Raw genomic sequence first — 18,637 nt, forward strand, 5'->3', positions numbered from 1 at the left:
AATATATTTTATTGATTTTTTACAGAGAGGAAGGGAGAGAGAGATAGAGAGCTAGAAACATCGATGAGAGAGAAACATCGATCAGCCGCCTCCTGTACACCTCCCACTGGGGATGTGCCCGCAACCAAGGTACATGCCCTTGACCGGAATCGAACCTGGGACCTCCCAGTCCACAGGTCGATGCTCTATCCACTGAGCCAAACCAGCTTGGGCCCGAGCCCTCTTCTTGCTCCTCAGCCTCCCTCAGGCTCCCGGGAACTTCGGTGGAGGTCTCTTTCAGCTAAAAAGCACTCCACTGTCCGTGAGAGGCCCTCACTGCTTGCCACCCACAGTTCCCTCACCTGGCATGTCTGGCACCCTCTCTGCCAAAGGCAGCCCCTTAGGCACTAGCAGTGCTGGCGCCTTTCATGTGCAGGTGGCACGGGGCAGACTGCTCCCCAGGTGTACACACCGTGCCCCACTGAGCCAGGGCACCGCCCTCCTCCAGGAATTGGCTGGCTTTTCCCCCCAGCAATGTTTGTTTTAGGGATTAGAGTTAGAGTGGCGAAGCCTGTCATTTCCAGAATCATTCCTTCCTTCCCTGGCGGCCAGCAGTACATTTGTTATTTTATTTTCCAAAGACCCTGATCACAGCGTCCCAGACAAGTTGGTTGATAGCATCATCCAACGGAAAAACTCTCCAATGCTGCGCTTAGCCATGGCCAGACTCGCTGGCTTCACGGGGGAGGCCTGGACCCAGAGTGGCACCCCTTTCGCGCCTTTTTTGGGTCAGCCTTGAAGGCCCACAGTCATTTTCTCCTGTTTCTCTTTTCTTTTTAAGTAGTGCAGTAACCCCCACCCAGACACACCGCCTTTATCTGGCACAGTGCAGAAATGGGCTGCCCTGGCCGGTTTGGCTCAGTGGATAGAACGTCAGTCTATGGACCAGAGGGTCTCAGGTTCGATTCCGGTCAAAGGCACGCACCTTGGTGGCAGGCTCCTTCCCAGCCTGGGCCCTGGTAGGGGCGCCAGTAGGAGGCAACCAATCGATGTGTTCCTCTCACAGTGATGTTTCTCTCTGTCTTTCCCTCTCTCTTCCACTCTCCCTAAAAATCATTGGAAAAATATCCTCGGGTGAGGATTAACAAAAAACAAAAAGAAACTTAACTCTAGAAGAAAAAAAAGAAGAAGAAATGGGCTACCTCATGTTAGTATATTTTCAAAATAATGTCTTCCAGGCACCAACACTTGGAACAAATATATTTTAAAAACAGCTTTGTTGAGGTGCGATGGACACACTGTAAGCTGAGCGTGTTTAAAGTGTACAGCTTGATCTGTGCTGACGTTCCCATACACCCGCGAACCATCCCCACCGTCTCTGGAGAGTGAACATATCCATCATTCCCCAGAGGTTCCTTCCGCCCGGCGGCCCCCTCCCCGGCAGCCACCGATCTGCCCTTCCAAAGGTACATTCGATGCCACGCTGCCTCACCCACTTCCCCACCCTGGAAACAGGGTGATCGGCCCGATTGTTCCCGTCCTGGTTCAGCATGATCATTAACGTTACTGAAAGCCGTGTCCTCAGATGTCAGGGAGAGACGTAGACTGTTTGCTGTGCGCACTAAATGGCCCCATTGTTGCACCCGCCCTGCCTGGCAGGTTGGGGTTTGGGAGTTTCTCCCTCGCTGCCAGCTGCCTCGGTGCAGCGCGCAGTTCCCGGCAGACCACTCCTGGGGCCTCGCAGGCTGCACACACCATCGCCTCCTCCGCGGCATTCCCATCCCTCACACCCCGTCAGTGGTCCTCAGCCAGGGGCACTTTTGCCCCCCAGGGGACATTTGGCAATGCCTGGGGACATTTCTGGTTGTCCTAATGGCGGTGGGAGTGCCGCTGGCTCCTACCAAGTGTTGAGAGACAGGGGTGTTGCTAAACATGCGACGCGCACAGGACACCCCCGCGAAAAACAGTGATCCAGCCCAAGAAGTGAATGTGCTGAGGTTGAGAAACCTCTTCCAGATGCCAGAACTAACTGGGAAAGGAGACAAGAAGTCATGACAATTGACTGCTGTACTTTTCTGGATCAAGAGGGAGAAGGAGCCCTGGCTGGTTTGGCTCAATGGATAGAGCGTCGACCTATGGACTGAAGGGTCCCGGGATCAATTCCGGTCAAGGGCACATTCCCCGGGTGGCGGGCTCGATCCCCAGTAGGGGACGTGCAGGAGGCAGCCGATCCATGATTCTCTCTCATCATTGATGTTTCTGTCTCTCTCTCCCTCTCCCTTCCTCTCTGAAATCAATAAACTACTTTTTAAAATATATTTTATTGATTTTTTACAGAGAGGAAGGGAGAGAGATAGTTAGAAACATCAATGAGAGAGAAACATCAATCAGCTGCCTCCTGCACACCCCCTACTGGGGATGTGCCCGCAACCCAGGTACATGCCCTTGACCGGAATCGAACCTGGGACCCTTCAGTCCGCAGGCCGACGCTCTATCCACTGAGCCAAACCGGTTTCGGCAATAAAATATATTTTTTAAAAAGGGAGAGGGAAAGGCAGAGGTTTATGGGAGCTGCAAGGCCACATGGTAGGACAGAGTCAGGAAGGCCTTAGCTGTCTCAGCTACCTCCTTCCAGGCGTGGGCGCTGGCTTCCAAGGACAAGCTCTAAGGGACTCAGCTTGAAGCACCAGGGCCCAGCACTCAGTAGGCGCTCAATGAATGTCCATCCGATTGTCTGATGGCACCCAACACACCGACTAGGTGCCCAGGCCTGGGTAGCAGTGGCTAGATGTTGAAGGCAAGGCAGGAGACACAGAAGGGAGCCATTAAACCGACCAGTGAGTGTGGGACTTGGCAGAACCAGCTGAGGAAAGAGAAGTGCAGACCCACCCCAGTAACTGGGGAAATGAGGGCTGGCCATGACGGGATCCTGTCCCAGCGGCCCAGCCCTTTCACCACATCACTTCTGGCTCCTCCCCCCACCCACAGGCACCCTTTTTGCTTGTCATATAAGGGAGACTTTCCCAAAGTGGTTAAGCTAGAACGGGCAGGGCCCTGCCCCAGGTTGGGGTAGGAGGAGCCTGGCTGTTGCCCAGCAGCGCTCAGGAGGGACTCCAGGTGCCTGCAGCTGGATGGTGAAGTATGGGCATGCTTTATTCCCCTCTGCATGACTTCAAGGTTTTGTTACTTGATCATACTGTAGACCAGCGGTCGCCAACCTTTCGGACCTCACGGACCACCGGTTGGCGACCACTGCTGTAGACGCTCCTGAAAATGCGTGTAGGCAAAGAGCTCACAAATCCCACCCTTTCAGAGAAAACAATTTTGTTGTGTGGCCTTCTATTCAAGTATGAAGGTGGTGTAGACGTTTTTAAAAAATACATTTTTTTTCTCATTGATTTCGGAGAGGACGGGAGAGGGGGAGAGAGAGAGAAACATCAATGATGAGAGAGAATCATCGATTGGCTGCCTCCTGCACGCCCCCTACCGGGGATCGAGTGCAATGTTGGCATGTGATCTGACTGGGATTCGAACCGTGACCTTCTGGTTCATACGTCGACGCTTAACCACTGAGCACACCGGCCGGCAGTGTAGACATTTTTATGAAAACCAGGTGTGGGTGCTGCAGCCGAAGGCTTGAGGTGCCTGCGAGTGAGGAGGAGGTTTTGAGAGAAGGGGACCCCCGAGAGCACGCCACGGGGACACTGGGAGTGCCCCTGGTGAGTGTGACTGGGTGGATTTAACTGGGGGGTTGCTCTACGGAGCCTCCCAGATTAGCCCCAAATCCAGAGAAAAAGAGGCCTCGCTGGCTGGGTACTTCTCTCCCGGGTCTCTGCTGGAAAGGTGAGAACCCCAGTTACAGCCCTCTTCCCTTGGGCCTTAACTAACCATCATGCCCTGCTTCCCCCCACAGGTGGACATCCCTCCTGTGTGCCAGGCTTCTGTCACATGACGCCCCAGCCTATTGACTGCTGTGTCGAACGGATCCAGCGGGATCCACAGGTCAGTACAGCTCCTACGGCCCCAAGTCCGGACTCGTGGGCTCCAGGGGAGTTAACTTCCTAGGGCAAGCATGTCAAACTCAAAGGCGGACTCGAGCCAAATAAAGGAGGCATGCGGCCCGCTGGCCCTGAGTTTGACATGTTTGTCCTGGGGCCTTAGGGCCTCTGATATGGATACGGCGAGAACAATACCTGCCCACGGGACTTGCTCCCGTGAGATAAAGGACCTCGCTGGCTAGCAGTCAGCGACTGAAGCAAGCTGGGACTCCCTCCAGAGGGGTCTCAAGGAGAGTGGCTGTCATACAGAATCGTAAATGACAGCCGCATGGGAAACCCTGGGTGAAGCCAGGGCAGGTGCTCACTTGCTGAGTCCTAGCCTCTCCCCTCCCTCCAGCGATGCGCCTCTGAGCAGCACAGTTCCAGGATTTCAGCGCCAAGTGCCAGAGGCAGGCTTGGAGGGCCAGGCTTGGAGGAACTGGCAAGTGCAGTGCCGCCTCTTCCTTCACCCCAGACCACTGAGGCTCCCCTGGGACCAGCCTCCAGGATGGGTGGGGCGCCGAGGCAGCCAGCGTTGCCATCTCTCTGGCTTGACCTCTCTTCTAGGTCAGAGGACAAGAGGGAAGGGCACTGGGAGACTCCAAGGCTAGAGGGGGCCAGCCCTGTTCCAGTTTCCCCTCAATGGGGTTCCCTTGCTCAGACTAAGGAAGAACCGTGACTCACTTCCTGCCGCGTTGGGTCTGACTGCAGAAGTATTGTCTCTACCCACAGTGGCTGCTGCTGGTGGGGCTACCCCAGTGTGGCCCCTACCAGTCAGTCCCTTGTTGGGGAAAGTTCCCACTCCCAGTCTTCTCCCCCCGCTAAGTTTTCGGAACCCCTCATTCTTCCCCAGGTTTCCGGGTCTTGCAGCATTTGTAAGGATGCCCGTATGGTACCTTATCCTATTAACTGAGTATTGTCTCCATTTCATTTTTTAAAAATTTATTTATTTATCTATTTATTTTTGGTATTCCTCACCCGAGGATATTTTCCCATTGATTTTTAGAGAGAGAAGAGAAGGACAGAGACAGAGAGAGACACATGGATTGGTTGCCTCCCGCATGCGCCCCCGGCCAGGGCCAGGGCCAGGGATCAATCAAGCCTACAACCGAGGTACGTGCCCTTGACCGGAATCAAACCCGGAACCCTTCAGCCCGCAGGCCGACGTTCTATCCACTGAGCCAGACCGGCTAGGGCTAGTATCTCCATTTCAGAGGGGTTAATTGAGGCTTAGTTATTGTGTGTCTAAGGTGGCGTAAAATAGTACAGCAGGGATCTGAACCCAGGTTCGCTGACGGGCGTGTCACGGAGTGAGTCCTGAGGAATGTCACTTAACCTCTCCGGCCCCCGATTCTGTCCTGTGTAAAATGTAGTGATGCACAAAAGGTACCTCAGGGAGCCTGGCCAGTGTTGCTCAGTGGTTGAGTGGCGACCTATGAACCAGGAGGTCAAGGTTTGGATTCCTAGTCAGAGCAAATGCCTGGGTTGTGGGCTCCATCCCCTTGGGGGAAGGGGGGGGGCGATCAATGATTCTCTCTCATCATGGATGTTTCTATCCCTCTCCCTTTCTCTCTCTGAAATCAATAAAAACATGTATTTTTTTTAAAAAAAGGTACCTAAAGGAAAATGTATTAACTACATCGGCCTCATAGGGCTTGCAGTGAGGAAGCAGCGAGTTCCAGGGGAAGAGCTGAGAAGAGCGGTCGGCAAACACTGGGCCCTGCTCGCTTTTGTCCTCATCCCCAAACCCGTGCTGCCAGGTTGTCTCTGGGTGAACAGGGAGGGATGGGCAGACTGCCCTGCGACCTTGGACTAACCTCGCCCGGGGAGCTCTTGGCCACACGTCCCCCCTTCTCTCTCGCAGCTCCAGCAGGGGCGGCCTGGCCAAGCAGCGCAGACGTTTTCTAGGGCAGGGACCCAGGGAGGGCGCCGAGTTGGCTGGTACATTGCAAGTCCCGGGATGGGGATGCAGGCCCTGCCCAGGCGCCGCACGCCGCTCCCAGGCGCCGGGCCTGCTAGCTAGGGAACTCGGACAGATTATTTAAACTTTGGCCGCCTCAGTTTCCTTATCTGTAAAATGGGATTAGTGTCAGCTTGAAGGGATTATGTGGGTTAAATAATGTACATAAGAGGGAGATAATGTTAAAGCGCCTGGCCTGGTGCCCCGTCGGGTCGGGCGGTCACATGAAAAGGCGGTGGGCTTCTTGTTCCGCTGGTCCACCCGTCTGTCCAGATAACAGGTTCAAGTCAGGCTCCTGGGACAGTGGGTCCGAGGTTTGCCGCCTGCTGTGCAGTCCGATCACAGGTGGGTGCCCCCCGATCCGTCGTCCAGGGCATTTACCCGGTCAGGCTCAGACTCGCGGCTCTGGAGTGGGAAGTGGGGGAGAGGGTTCCCCCCAGAATCCAGCCGCCTCCGGGCTCCCAGACACCCTTCCCAGCCCAGGCCAAGGGTCCGCGGGTCTCCGCGCCTCCGGCCGGAGGAGCTCGCGGCGCGCGGAGCCGAGCCGGGCGCGGGCGTGGGGCCTGGGGGACGCGCCCGGAGCCCGCGATGGCGTTGGGATCGCCAACCCCGTCTCCTCCCCGTCACGACCGTGCGCCGGCGGCGGCGGCGGGCGCCCCCGAGGCTGCCGGGCCTCCGCCGCGGGCCGGCGCGGCTCTCCACGCGGGCCGGGCGGCATGGGCGGCGGCGGGCGGCGGGACGGAGGCGGCGGCCGGGAGCGCGGAGGTGGCGCCGCGCGGGGGGAGGGGCGCGGCGGCGGAGGAGGAGGAGCCGGGGCCGCCGCAGCCGCTGACAGCGGCCGGAGTAAACAAGCCGCGCCGCCGCGGCCCGGCCGCTGCCCCCGCCCGCGCCGGAGCCCGAGCCCAGGCCGAGCCCTGCCCTCGTCGCCGGCCGGGCCGAGGCCGCGCCGCCCGCGCCGCCCGCCTCCGCGCGGTGACGCCGCTGCCGGGCGCGGGGAGCGCGCGGAGCTCAGGCCCCGCCGCCGGGCTCTCCGCTCGGCCGAGGGCGCCCGAGCCGCCGCGGCGCTCGCCCGGAAAAGTTTCCCCGCCCGGGCTCCCCGAGGTAAGCGGCGAGGGTGCGGGGCCTGGGAGCCGGCGCCGGGCCGGGGAGCCGCGGGCCGGGCCCGCGCTGGAGGCGCCCCCGGAGCGCGCGGCCCGGCCTGCCCGCGTCGGTACTTTTCCGCTGGGGCCGGGCGAGCCCTCTGACCCCGGGGAGCGCCGCGGGGCCGCCGGGGCCGGGCTGGGGAGGGGATTCCAGAGGCGCCGGCGCCCCCCCTCCCGCCCCGCCGTGGCCCGGGGGCCGCCCCCGGCTCGGCCCCTCCGCGCCGGGGGAGGAGGAGCTGCTGCCGGCGGGGCGGGGGCTGGACCCGGCCCGGCCTCGCCCCGCCCGCGCACCTGGGCTGCCCGAGACTCAGGTGCGGGACCCGCGGCGACAGGAGGCCGGCGCAGGTAGGTGCCGGGCTGCCTCCCGCCGAGGCCTGGCCGCGGCCCCCGCGACCCGGGACGGACGGGCGGACGGGACGGGACGGAGGGGCGGCCGGCCGGCCAGACAGGTCTGACAGCCGGCGGTCGGGTCGGAGCCGGTCCCCCTCGGGCCCCACTTCCTGGTCCCGGGCTCCGGACCGGGAGGCGTTGGAATTCCCTGGGAGTCGGGCGGGCAGCGCGGGGCGGGCGCTCAGGTGGCCCAGCGGCCAGGTGTGGGCACGAGCCGAGCCTGGTCCACCCCGGCGGCCCCAGGGCCACTAGCTACTCCCTTGGGCTTCCACGTAGGATTTGATTGGGTGGCGTGTGCGTTTTTCTAAGGATTCTGTGGCTTTAAAAAAAAAAAAAAAGTTTGAAAAAAATCTCCGGGCTAGCAGTTTTTACCACCAAGGAAACTGAGGCTCCGAGAGGAAGTGACTTATCTAAGATCGCGCAGCCAGCCTGAGCCGAGCAGGGGCTGGAAGTCACAATTTCAGGGGGGCCTGTAAGTGTCTGTAACAGGACCTGGCCTGGTGGCGGGAGAGGCCGGAAGGAGAGCCGGGATCAGGTTTCCCCGGGCAGCCTGGTCCGCGCCAGACCCCCAGACCTGGGGGTAGGTTCAGTGCGGGTGCCGGGGAGCGGCCGTCGGTTCCCGGAGGTTCCCGGGGCCGGGAAGAGAGAGGACACAGCCAGGAAGAGCACCCACAGCTCTCTCCGGCCACAGCTGAGTCCCATGGGAGAGGGCATCGCGGGAGGCTAGAAATCCAGCAAGAACTGGGACTCAGGGTGAGTCAGAGTCTGGGATGGGGGTGGGGAGAAGCCCATTCATTCATTGTTCTCAGCGCCTGCTCTTTGGGGAAATGGGGGGTCCGAGCTCCCTCCAGGATGCTGAGGCGGGGCTGTCTGGGGGGGGGTTGGGGGGTGTCGGGGCTCTGTGGAAGCCATACCCCCCCTGCCACCGTGGGGAACGTTGGCCCCAGCGAGCACGCCCTTGCTTGGGGATTGTTCGTTGGTGCCTGTTTTCTTTCCGGGTGCTGCAAGGTAATTAAATAGTTGGTTAATCACCTTTAACGCCAAGCAGCTGCCGCTCGCTCCATCCACAGTCGGCGGGAACTTGGGCTCGAACCAAATGAGCCCAGTCCGAGTGTGGGGGTTCCAGCAGCAGGGCTCACGGCACTGTGGTCAGGGGGTGGCTTTGCACGACGCCTGGACCCAGGAGGCAGCTATCGTGGTGGCAAGACGGGGAGAAGGGGCCTCATTTCCATCCGTCCCCAGAGCCCCAATGTCCTCTGTTAAATGAGGACCCTGGGGTCCCTTCACCCCCTGGGGCCGGCGGCCTGGCTGTCCAGCCATTGCTTAGACCAGCTTTCTGGAACTGGGCCGCCCCAGGCCTCCTGGGGCTGTGGCTTCCGAGCCTGTCCCCTGAGAGCCATGTGGACTTTGACCCTCCAGGGTGAGGAGCTGCCTTGTGGATGCCGCCTGCCATCAGCTGTCAGGTTATTTTGGTGTAAACTGAAAAGACTCCAGGAATAGCCGAGTCCCCCCCCGGCCGGCGGCGTGGTGGGGCTGGGACCGGAGGAGCGGTGTAGCCGCGGAGGCTGGTCGTGGCTGAGGGCAGCCTGGAGGAGTGACGGGTGCCCAGGGGTGAGCCTGCCCGCCCAGCTCCCGGGGGAGCGCAGAGTGGCCTCCTGTGGAGCTGGGCCCTAGGACACCTTCTGCAGCCCCCCGGGGACCTCCCCCAGCTCCCCCCACCCCCACCCCAGGGGCTTGGCTTCGGGCTAGTTAGGGGCCCTCTGTGGGGACAGTTATGTGGCCCTGGGCAGAGCGGTCCCGCTGTCTGTTTGCTAAAGGAGGAAAAACAACACGAGGTCTATTGATTCAGCCTCACCTTGGTGCTCCTGGCCCGGCAGCCAGTGTTTGCCCTGGCTGCCCGCTCGCTGGGATTACGAAAGGCCGGTGGGCGTGGAAGGAGCAGGGGGGCTGCTGGGGACCTCCAGGCCCCGGGGGGACAGGGCTGGGCAGCTCCGGCCGTTCCCCAGGAAACGGCAAAAAGGAGTCTGCGCCCCTGACTTTGATGGTGGCCGAGGGTCTGGGCCGCAGAGGGAGGGGAAGCCATTGGGATCCCTGCGCTCAGCCGGCGCCAAGCCCCCCACCCCACCTGGGGTCGCCCACCTTTCTTCCCAGGGGCTGTGCCTCTGCAGGTAAGTCGGGGGCTGGGGCTGCTTTGGCGAACCAGGAAACCCCAGTGAACTTCGTAGATGCCGCCCCCTAAGGAACTTTAAAAAGCCAACATTTTGTTCCTTTATAAAATATACCTGGGTAATTTGGAAAGCAAACGGCGCCACAAAGGAGAAAGCAGTCCCTCGTCGTGCTCACCATCTTGGGAGAGCCGTTGTTAACGTGTGAGCGTGTGTCTGCCCCGCTTTTGTTTTGCGGTTATGTGTAAACATACGTGTATAAGTAGTTCTTTAAAGACACGATGGAATCACCGTACGAGCCGCTTGGTAACCCGTCCTTTTTCCTTTGGTTCCGGCGAGCGTGTATTCAGTTGCTCTCATTCCCAGTGACTCAAGCCTTGATGCTCTTCGTCCCACCTCCGTGTTCTTACGCGGGGAGAGGCTTGGGCGCTGCGTGTGTGGAGGGGTCCGTCCGCCTGCCTCGCCGGCTGACCTGGGGGGCTGGTGTTCCCTCCTCTCCCCCGAAGGCCTGTGCAGCCCGCCTGGAGGCCTGCGGGTGTGGGAAGGAGCTTGAGCCCTGGCCGTGGGGGACTCACCCTCTCTCCCTTTCTTCCCTTGTCCCTCTCAGAGCCTGCGGCCCGCATCCTCCCGCCACAGCCCTGCCCGCCTCGGCCCCATGCCCCCGCCAGTCAGCCCCGGGCCACAGGCAGCGTGTCGGCACGCGGGAGCCGAGGCCCTGTGACCAGGCCGAGGAGGCGAGGGCTCTGTGGTCCCAGTCACCTGTCCCCCCATGGAGCTGAGGCCCTGGTTGCTATGGGTGATAGCAGCAGCGGGACCGTTGGTCCTGCTGGTGGCTGATGCCCATGGCCAGCCGGTCTTCACCAACACCTGGGCCGTGCACATCTCTGGAGGCCCGGCTGTGGCTGACCGCCTGGCACGCAAGCATGGCTTCCTCAACCAGGGCCAGGTAGGTGCTCTTACTGCCTGTGGCCTGGGCCTAGGGCCTTCGGGGGGCGGGCCGGTGAGGGCAGGGGTTCCGGCGCTGGGCGAGAACTAGGGGGCTTGTTTTCTCAGGGGCACGTTCCCAGTGGCCAGGGGATGCGAGCAGCGCGTGCCCTGTCCTGGGGCTTCTAGCCTGGCTTGCTCAGAGGACCAGTGTCCCCCACGGAGGGGCATCCCCCTCGGCCCCCTGCACCTTCTTGCTGCGTCCTGGCCAGGGAGCAGGTGCCCTGCCATGGTGCGCCTCCCTGGAAGCCCGGCGCCCACCCCCAGCTCCCTCTTCCTGCTCCGTTGCAGATCTTCGGCGACTATTACCACTTCTGGCACCGAGCTGTGGCAAAGCGGTCCCTATCGCCTCACCGCCTGCGGCACAGCCGGCTGCAGAGGGAGCCTCAGGTGAGTGCAGCCCCGGCCTCCCCTGCCCCACCCGTTCCTTCCTCCCCCTCCTGCACCCACACCAGCTCCCTCACCCCCTCGCAGGTACAGTGGCTGGAGCAGCAGGTGGCAAAGCGACGGACCAAACGCGACCTGTACCTGGAGCCCACGGACCCCAAGTTTCCCCAGCAGTGGTACCTGGTACGTTGCTTGCTTGGGCCCTGGGTCCCCCTCATTCTTCCTCTTTGTCTGCTGAGCAGCCTTTCCCTAACCCTCCCTGCTGAGCCTGGGGGTGCCCGCCCAGAGTTCTTTTTTTTTTTTAAGGTAAGCCATACTTTTTAAAAAAGATATGTTTTTATTGATTTCAGAGAGGAAGGGAGAGAGAGAAACATCAATGATGAGAGAGAATCATTGATTGGCTGCCTCCTGCACGCCCCACACTGGGGATCGAGCCCGCAACCCAGGCATGTGCCCTGACCGGGAATCGAACCCAGTGCCCTTCAGTCCTCAGGCTGACGCTCTATCCACTGAGCCACACCGACTAGGGCTCCCAGAGTTCTTTATGCTTCCGTGGCGCCCAGACAACCAGTTGTGGGTTATAGGAGCAGCAGTGGGTGGAGGAGGAGGTTTGGGGATGGTGAAGGGATTCTTCCAGGTACCCTAACGTCACCCACTTAACCACATCTGATCAGTGCCGGGTGCTGGGCGTGGGTGTCTCCACAGTCTGGCGTCACCCAGCGGGACCTGAACGTGAAGGAGGCCTGGGCCCAGGGCTACACGGGCCGCGGCGTTGTGGTCTCCATCCTGGACGACGGCATTGAGAAGAACCACCCGGACTTGGCGGGCAATTATGTGAGCAGGTGGGGGGTGGGGGTGCAGTGCTCCCCGTGAGGGTGTCCAGGGCAGCCCTGTTCTGCCAGCCTGGCTGGGCTACTCCCGACAACGGCCGTGTCTTTCCCAGGATCCGGGGGCCAGTTTCGATGTCAACGACCAGGACCCTGACCCACAGCCTCGGTACACACAGATGAATGACAACAGGTCAGAAACCACAGTCCCCGCCCTCTGCCTCCCCCCTCCCCCTCCAGCGAGGAAGCTGGGCTGCAGCCCCGGGCCTGCTGGGGCCCTGAGGGAGGGTTTGGTCAGAGCGGAGGCGGCCACGGACCAGGTGGCGGGGTGGCAGGGGACTGCGCTCACACGTGGGACAGAGGTCATGGGTGGAGGCGCTTGGTGACCCTTCTGCTCCTCAGGCTGCGCCTGCCTGGCTCTGTCCAGCACTAACGCTACGCCCTTGGCCCTGACAGGCATGGTACACGGTGTGCGGGCGAAGTGGCCGCGGTGGCCAACAACGGCGTCTGTGGCGTGGGGGTAGCCTACAACGCCCGCATCGGAGGTGGGTGTCGGCCGTGGCCGCCCACCGGCTTTGGGAGGGCCCTCTGGGGGGGCGTTTCTCTGTCCACTTTCCCACTGGGGTCCTTTTGGCCCCATGGCTAATCCTTAGACGGCTCTTAGCAACTCAAAGAGCCGAACCCCCAGCGCTGGTGGCCCTGTGCTGGAGTGGGTGAGTGTCTCTTAGCAGGAGTCTCCCTGCATCCTCACCATCCATTCCGAGTCCTTACCTGGCGGGCTTTGAGCACTGCGCTACTGTGGGAACCCAGAGACGTGGCTGATCCAGAACGTTCTTTTTTTCCCCTCCCTGGGTCTTGTCTTTGAGAGGAAGAGGCAGGTCCGGGAGTCAGGGCCCCGGGTCTCCCTGCGCAGCCTCTCCCCTCCCCCCCCTCCCCATCCTCCGGGTGCAGGGCTGGGCGTGCTCCAGGGTGCCCCTGGCAGCGGGACCCATGCAGCATCCTCCCCCCTTGTGGCCAGGGGTGCGCATGCTGGATGGTGAGGTGACGGACGCGGTAGAGGCACGCTCGCTGGGCCTGAACCCCAACCACATCCACATCTACAGCGCCAGCTGGGGCCCCGAGGACGACGGCAAGACGGTGGACGGGCCCGCCCGCCTCGCCGAGGAGGCCTTTTTCCGGGGCGTCAGCCAGGTGAGGCGGCCGGGCCCGGCCCGTGCGGCAGGCTGGGCGCCCTGCTTTCCGCAGCGTCCTCCCTTGTGTTCTTCTGTTTCTGCTGATTTATTTTGGGGCTCAATTTTAATTGTACACAGAGCATGCCTATTAAAACGTTAGGGGACTAGAAGGACAGAAAAAGAGAAAAAGCAAATGAAAATCACGCATCACTCCACCTCCTGGAATCACCACTCTGAGCCTTGGTGGTCCAGGTGTTCTGTTTGTGCACGGGCAGGCATACTGGCATGTATACCTGGCCCACCAGGGGGCCTGGGCCGGTGGGCAGGGGTCCCCGAGGCCCCAGCCTTCCCCGTCTCCAGCGGCGTCTCTTCCTGCCAAGCCTCCCCCAAGGCCTGTTCCCCGGTGACCCCGTTGCGCTCTGTCCACAGGGCCGCGGGGGGCTGGGCTCCATCTTCGTCTGGGCCTCGGGGAACGGGGGCCGGGAACACGACAGCTGCAACTGCGACGGCTACACCAACAGCATCTACACGCTGTCCATCAGCAGCGCCACGCAGCTGGGCAACGTGCCCTGGTACAGCGAGGCCTGCTCCTCCACGCTGGCCACCACCTACAGCAGCGGCAACCAGAACGAGAAGCAGATCGTGAGTCGCCCGTGGGCGCGGGGAAGTGGGCTGCTCGCCAGCTCTGCCCAGACCCAGCTGCCTCCCACCCGCACGCGGCTGGTGACACAATGGCTCCTGCATCGTGGTGTGGGAGTTGGGGGGCTAAGACTCTTGGGGGCCGTGGAGCCCCTGAGAAGTGTAGACTCTCCCTAAAAACAATCTTTCTTTTTTTTTAATACTTTTTTTTATTGATTTTAGCGAGGAAGGGAAAGGGAGAGAGAGGGGGAAACGTCAGTGATGAGAATCGTTGATCGGCTGCCTCCTGCACGCCCCCTACTGGAGATTGAGGCCGCAGCCCAGGCCTGTGCCCTTGATTGGAATCGAACCCGGGACCCTTCAGCCCTGAGGCCGACGCTCTATCCAATGAGCCAAACCGGCCAGGGCCAATCGTTGCTCTTAATGATCGCCAACCTCTAGTGCAATCCCCTTGTTCCTTGGGAGGGTGGGAAAGAGTCTGACACTGGCCTGTCCCTAGCAAGGCAGCACTGGGACCTACGGACTAGGCCTGGCTCGCCACACCCTCCGTGGGCGCAGGGCCTGTGGCAGAGGGAGGGCAGGCAGGTGGCCGCTCTGGTCTCCACTCCCCACATGCTCAGCACCACTGTTGCCCCCGCAGGTGACCACTGATTTGCGGCAGAAGTGCACCGAGTCGCACACGGGCACCTCGGCCTCTGCCCCCCTGGCAGCTGGCATCATCGCTCTCACCCTGGAGGCCAAGTAAGTGGTGGGAGCAGAAGGGGAACCTTGTCCGTACAGCGCCCCCTGCAGGGCAGCCCTGTGTCTCTTGCGCCTGCGCCAAGAGACTGAGCCCCGCCTCTCCCTCCCTCCGCTGCAGTAAGAACCTCACCTGGCGGGACATGCAGCACCTGGTGGTACAGACCTCAAAGCCAGGGCACCTCAATGCTAATGATTGGGCCACCAATGGTGTGGGCCGGAAAGGTGAGGACAGGGTGCCCGGGGGCCGGACGGGGGTCCTCGGGAAGCTCTCTGCCTCCCGGCTGACCCACCTTCCCTTCCCCACAGTGAGCCATTCCTACGGCTACGGCCTGTTGGACGCAGGCGCCATGGTGGCCTTGGCCCAGAACTGGACCACGGTGGCCCCCCAGCGCAAGTGCACTATCGACATCCTCACTGAGCCCAGGTGAGGGCTGGGGCTGGGCTGGGAGGGCCGGGGGGGCCCTGAGAGGGGCGGGGTGTCCTCGGGCTCGGCTGAGGGACCCTCCTGTGCTCTCTGCTCAGGGACATCGGGAAGCGGCTGGAGGTGCGGAAGACGGTGACCGCCTGCCTGGGAGAGGCCGGCCACATCACGCGGCTGGAGCACGCGCAGGCGCGCCTCACCCTGTCCTACAACCGCCGGGGCGACCTGGCCATCCACCTGGTCAGCCCCATGGGCACCCGCTCCACTCTGCTGGCCGCCAGGTGCTTGCCCTGTCCCCTCCCCTGCACGGCCCATCCTCCCCTCAGGCCCACGCGCATTCATTCATTCACTCGCTCACTCGTTCACTCACGCAGTCCCGATGGCCGCCGAATGCTCCCCCGGCTGGCATGTTGGCAGGGATGGTTTCGCCCTCTGGGACGGTCCGTATCGCAGGAATCCCCGATCCCACCCACATGCCACGTCTGCGTGCCTGCCCTCGCACATTTCCAGAAGCTTCTGGTTAAGACTATCTGGCCTAACGGGAGTCAGAGCCAGCAGGCGTTTCCAGCCCTGCGGCGGGGTTGGTGTTGCAGGGGGAGGGTGTGGTGAGTTTGGGGCTCCCGGCTGGGGTCCCCCCCGGGCCTGAGACGGCTGTGTGCATCCTGCTCCCCAGGCCACACGACTACTCAGCGGATGGGTTTAATGACTGGGCCTTCATGACAACCCATTCCTGGGATGAGAACCCCTCCGGCGAGTGGGTCCTGGAGATTGAAAACACCAGCGAAGCTAACAACTATGGTATGGGGGACACCCGGGGGAGGGGGACACCCGGGGGGGGGGGCCCACGGGGGAGAGCCAGGGTCCCCGTGGAGTCCCAGTGCTGCTCACTCTGGCCTCCTGCCCCACCTGGAATAGGTACGCTGACCAAGTTCACCCTCGTGCTGTATGGCACGGCGCCCGAGGGGCTGCCCACGCCACCCGAGAGCAGCGGCTGCAAGATGCTTACGTCCAGCCAGGCCTGCGTGGGTCAGTAGTGGGTGCTGTTGGGTTTGGGGTCTGGCACGCGGGACACGGGGTGCTTGTCCCAAGCCGTGCTGTGGGAGGAAGGGGGTCTGAAGGGATGCTGAACCCCTTGGGGTGACACCGTGCTGGGGCTGGGAGCTCCCGGGGACTGGGGACCGCGCTGGGGCTGCCCTGGCCCTGGCTCACCCCGCCCCCCTCCCTCCGGCAGTGTGCGAGGAAGGCTTCTCCCTGCACGAGAAGAGCTGCGTCCAGCACTGCCCCGCGGGCTTCGCCCCGCAAGTCCTCAGCACGCACTACAGCACCGAGAACGACGTGGAGCCCATCCGCGCCAGCGTCTGCGCCCCCTGCCACCCCTCGTGCGCCACGTGCCGGGGGCCCGCCCCCACCGACTGCCTCAGCTGCCCCGGCCACTCCTTCCTGGACCCTGTGGAGCAGATCTGCTCCCGGCAAAGCCAGAGCAGCCGCGAGTCTCCGAAGCAGCGGCTGCCGCTGCCGCCCACCCAGCCCGCCCCGGACGTGGAGGCGGAGCCGCGGCCCCGGGCAGGGCTGCTGCCCTCGCACCTGCCGGAGGTGGTGGCCGGCCTCAGCTGCGCCTTCATCGTCCTGGTCTTCATCACCGTCTTCCTGGTCCTGCAGCTCCGCTCCGGCTTCAGCTTCCGGGGGGTCAAAGTGTACACCATGGACCGCGGCCTCATCTCCTACAAGGGGCTGCCCCCCGAGGCCTGGCAGGAGTGCCCGTCGGACTCCGAGGACGATGAGGGCCGGGGCGAGAGGACCACCTTTATCAGAGACCAGAGCGTCCTCTGACGCGCGCCCGCCGCCCCTCCGAGCCCACCCCCTCCTCGGGCACTTTTTAATTCACCAAAGTATTTTTTTATCTTGGGACTGGGCTTGGACCCAGCTGGGGAGGCAGAAGGGGCAGGGATGGCTTCCCGCCTGACCCTCGGGCCTCCTGGCTGCCTGAGGTGGGGCCCCAGGACCAGCTGGGGGCAGGGGAGGGCCTCCCCCCACCCCCAGCCCCCTCTCTGCGAGGGAAGGAGTGAAACCTTAAGGACAGCTTTCCGAGCTGTCCAGGCCTCAGCCGGAGCTCCCTGCGGCGTAAAGAGGGGAAGCCCTTCCCTCGGGGTTCCTGACCCGGTTGCAGCCCCGGCTGCTTCCCTGTCCCTCTAAAGCAATAATGGTCCCCAACGGGGCAGCAGGGAGGCTGACCGAGGGACATGTGAGGAGGAGGCCACCTCTCCAAGGGCTTGCGCATCCCCGACACCACCCCCACCTCTGATGAGCCTCAGGCAGAAGCAGTGATGGAAGGAAGGGACCAAGGCGAGGCAGGTGCTTCCAGGGTGTGCGCGTGCGCGCGCACGTGTGTGTGTCTCTGCTCACCACAGCTGGCTGCCCGCTGAGCGAGGCCGGCCCAGCCAAGCCCCACGCTGGCGTCCTGATCACCCCCTCCCGCCGGGGCCTAAGTCCCTGTTTTCTGAGCCCGGGGCTGCCTGGGCTGTTGGCACCCAGTCCCCGAGCCCCTGGGTGGGTGTTGGGGAGGGACGGTGGCCCAGCCGGCCTCTCCCGCCTCCCACCCAATGCTGCTTTCCCCTGTGGGGATCTCAGGGGCTGTTTGAGGATATATATTTTCACTCTGTGATTATTTCACTTTAGATGCTGATTTTCTCTCTTTTTTTTTTTTTTTTGTACTTTTAATGGGGGTAGCAGCCAGACCACCATCTCCCCACACCCACTTTCCACCCTGCTATTCTCCCAGCTGCTCTGGCCCAGAGGTGTGGGGGGGCTGCAGCATGTTGCTGGGGAGTGCGGTGTAGCTGAGCCCCAAGTTCTGAGGAGGCTGGCCAGGGGGGGCCCTTGGAAATGGGGATTGCGGTGGGAGGGGCGGCTGTTCATGATTCAGATGGGGCTTGCCGTGCCGAGGGCTCATGGATCACCGGTTCTCCAAGTGCCAGGGGTGGGCAGGCGGCACCGTGCCCCCTCCAACACTGTGCCCTGGTGGAGAAAGCACTGGCCTGGCCTGCCCCCTCCCCCCAAGTTCCGCTCTTCTGACGTGCCTTTTGCACCCCTCCCACTAGGACAATCAGTCCCCTTCTGTTCGGGAGCCCTCTTCTTTCTCACCCCGAACCCCTCCTGGCACCCAGCCACCTGCCCAGGGGTGCCCGCTCCCCGCCCTCCCCGTGGCCGGCCCGGCTGGTTTTGTAAGACGCTGGGTTGGTTCACAGTGATTTTTTTTTCCTTGTAATTTAAACAGGCCCAGCATTGGTTCTATTTAATGGAAACCGATAATATTAGAAGTTTTAAAGTGATTAAACTTGCATACCTATGCAATCGAGACCTGGTCTCCAGTGTGGTGGTACTGTTCTTCCCAGGACCCCGGGACTGCATGGGGGGGGTGGGGGGTGGGGATTAGATGCCCAGTGTGATGTCCTGCCTGCCTCGAGATGGGCCCAAGTCGGGACTCCAAGGCCTGTCTGCTGAGGGGTTCCAGGGCCTCCGTTAGGGAGCAGAGGGCTCTAGAAGGAGGCAGCAGCTGGAGACAAGCCCCTGGGGTGGGCAAGCTGAGCACCCCACCCCACAGGCCCGGTGTCCAGCAGGGGGTGCCCCATTGCTCAGGGTCTCCCTTGGCTGAAGGAAGTGGCCTGGCCACCAGGTGCAGGGCTGAGGCCTCCGGTGGGACCAGGAAGGCCGGGGTGCTCCTGCTGGGGAGACCCTGAGGCCAGCTGGGTAAACTCTGGCCCAGCCCCACCCCCAGGTCTCCCCGGGACAGGAA

The 18,637-nt window shown here is 62.3% G+C and overlaps 1 protein-coding gene across 3 annotated transcripts; it reads left to right on the forward strand.

Moving 5' to 3' along the window:
- Positions 1–6,936: 6,936 nt before the first annotated feature.
- On the forward strand, positions 6,937–18,199 carry FURIN (furin, paired basic amino acid cleaving enzyme). 3 transcript variants are annotated; one of them, XM_059677990.1, is made up of 16 exons: positions 6,937–7,077; positions 10,281–10,619; positions 10,949–11,047; positions 11,132–11,227; positions 11,750–11,878; positions 11,988–12,064; positions 12,328–12,416; positions 12,890–13,062; positions 13,473–13,685; positions 14,323–14,423; positions 14,542–14,645; positions 14,730–14,847; positions 14,946–15,125; positions 15,518–15,642; positions 15,760–15,870; positions 16,076–18,199. In XM_059677990.1, exons 2-16 carry the CDS (start codon positions 10,443–10,445, stop codon positions 16,672–16,674), a joined length of 2,391 nt encoding a protein of 796 aa, XP_059533973.1. In that variant the 5' UTR covers positions 6,937–7,077; positions 10,281–10,442; the 3' UTR covers positions 16,675–18,199. The 3 variants fall into 3 exon arrangements, with proteins under 3 accessions (XP_059533973.1, XP_059533974.1, XP_059533975.1); XM_059677991.1 differs by lacking the exon at positions 6,937–7,077 and adding an exon at positions 7,339–7,463; XM_059677992.1 differs by lacking the exon at positions 6,937–7,077 and adding an exon at positions 7,865–8,261.
- Positions 18,200–18,637: the final 438 nt, after the last annotated feature.

The sequence above is a fragment of the Myotis daubentonii genome, chromosome 21, assembly GCF_963259705.1.
Source record: "Myotis daubentonii chromosome 21, mMyoDau2.1, whole genome shotgun sequence".
Taxonomy (NCBI): Eukaryota; Metazoa; Chordata; class Mammalia; order Chiroptera; family Vespertilionidae; genus Myotis; species Myotis daubentonii.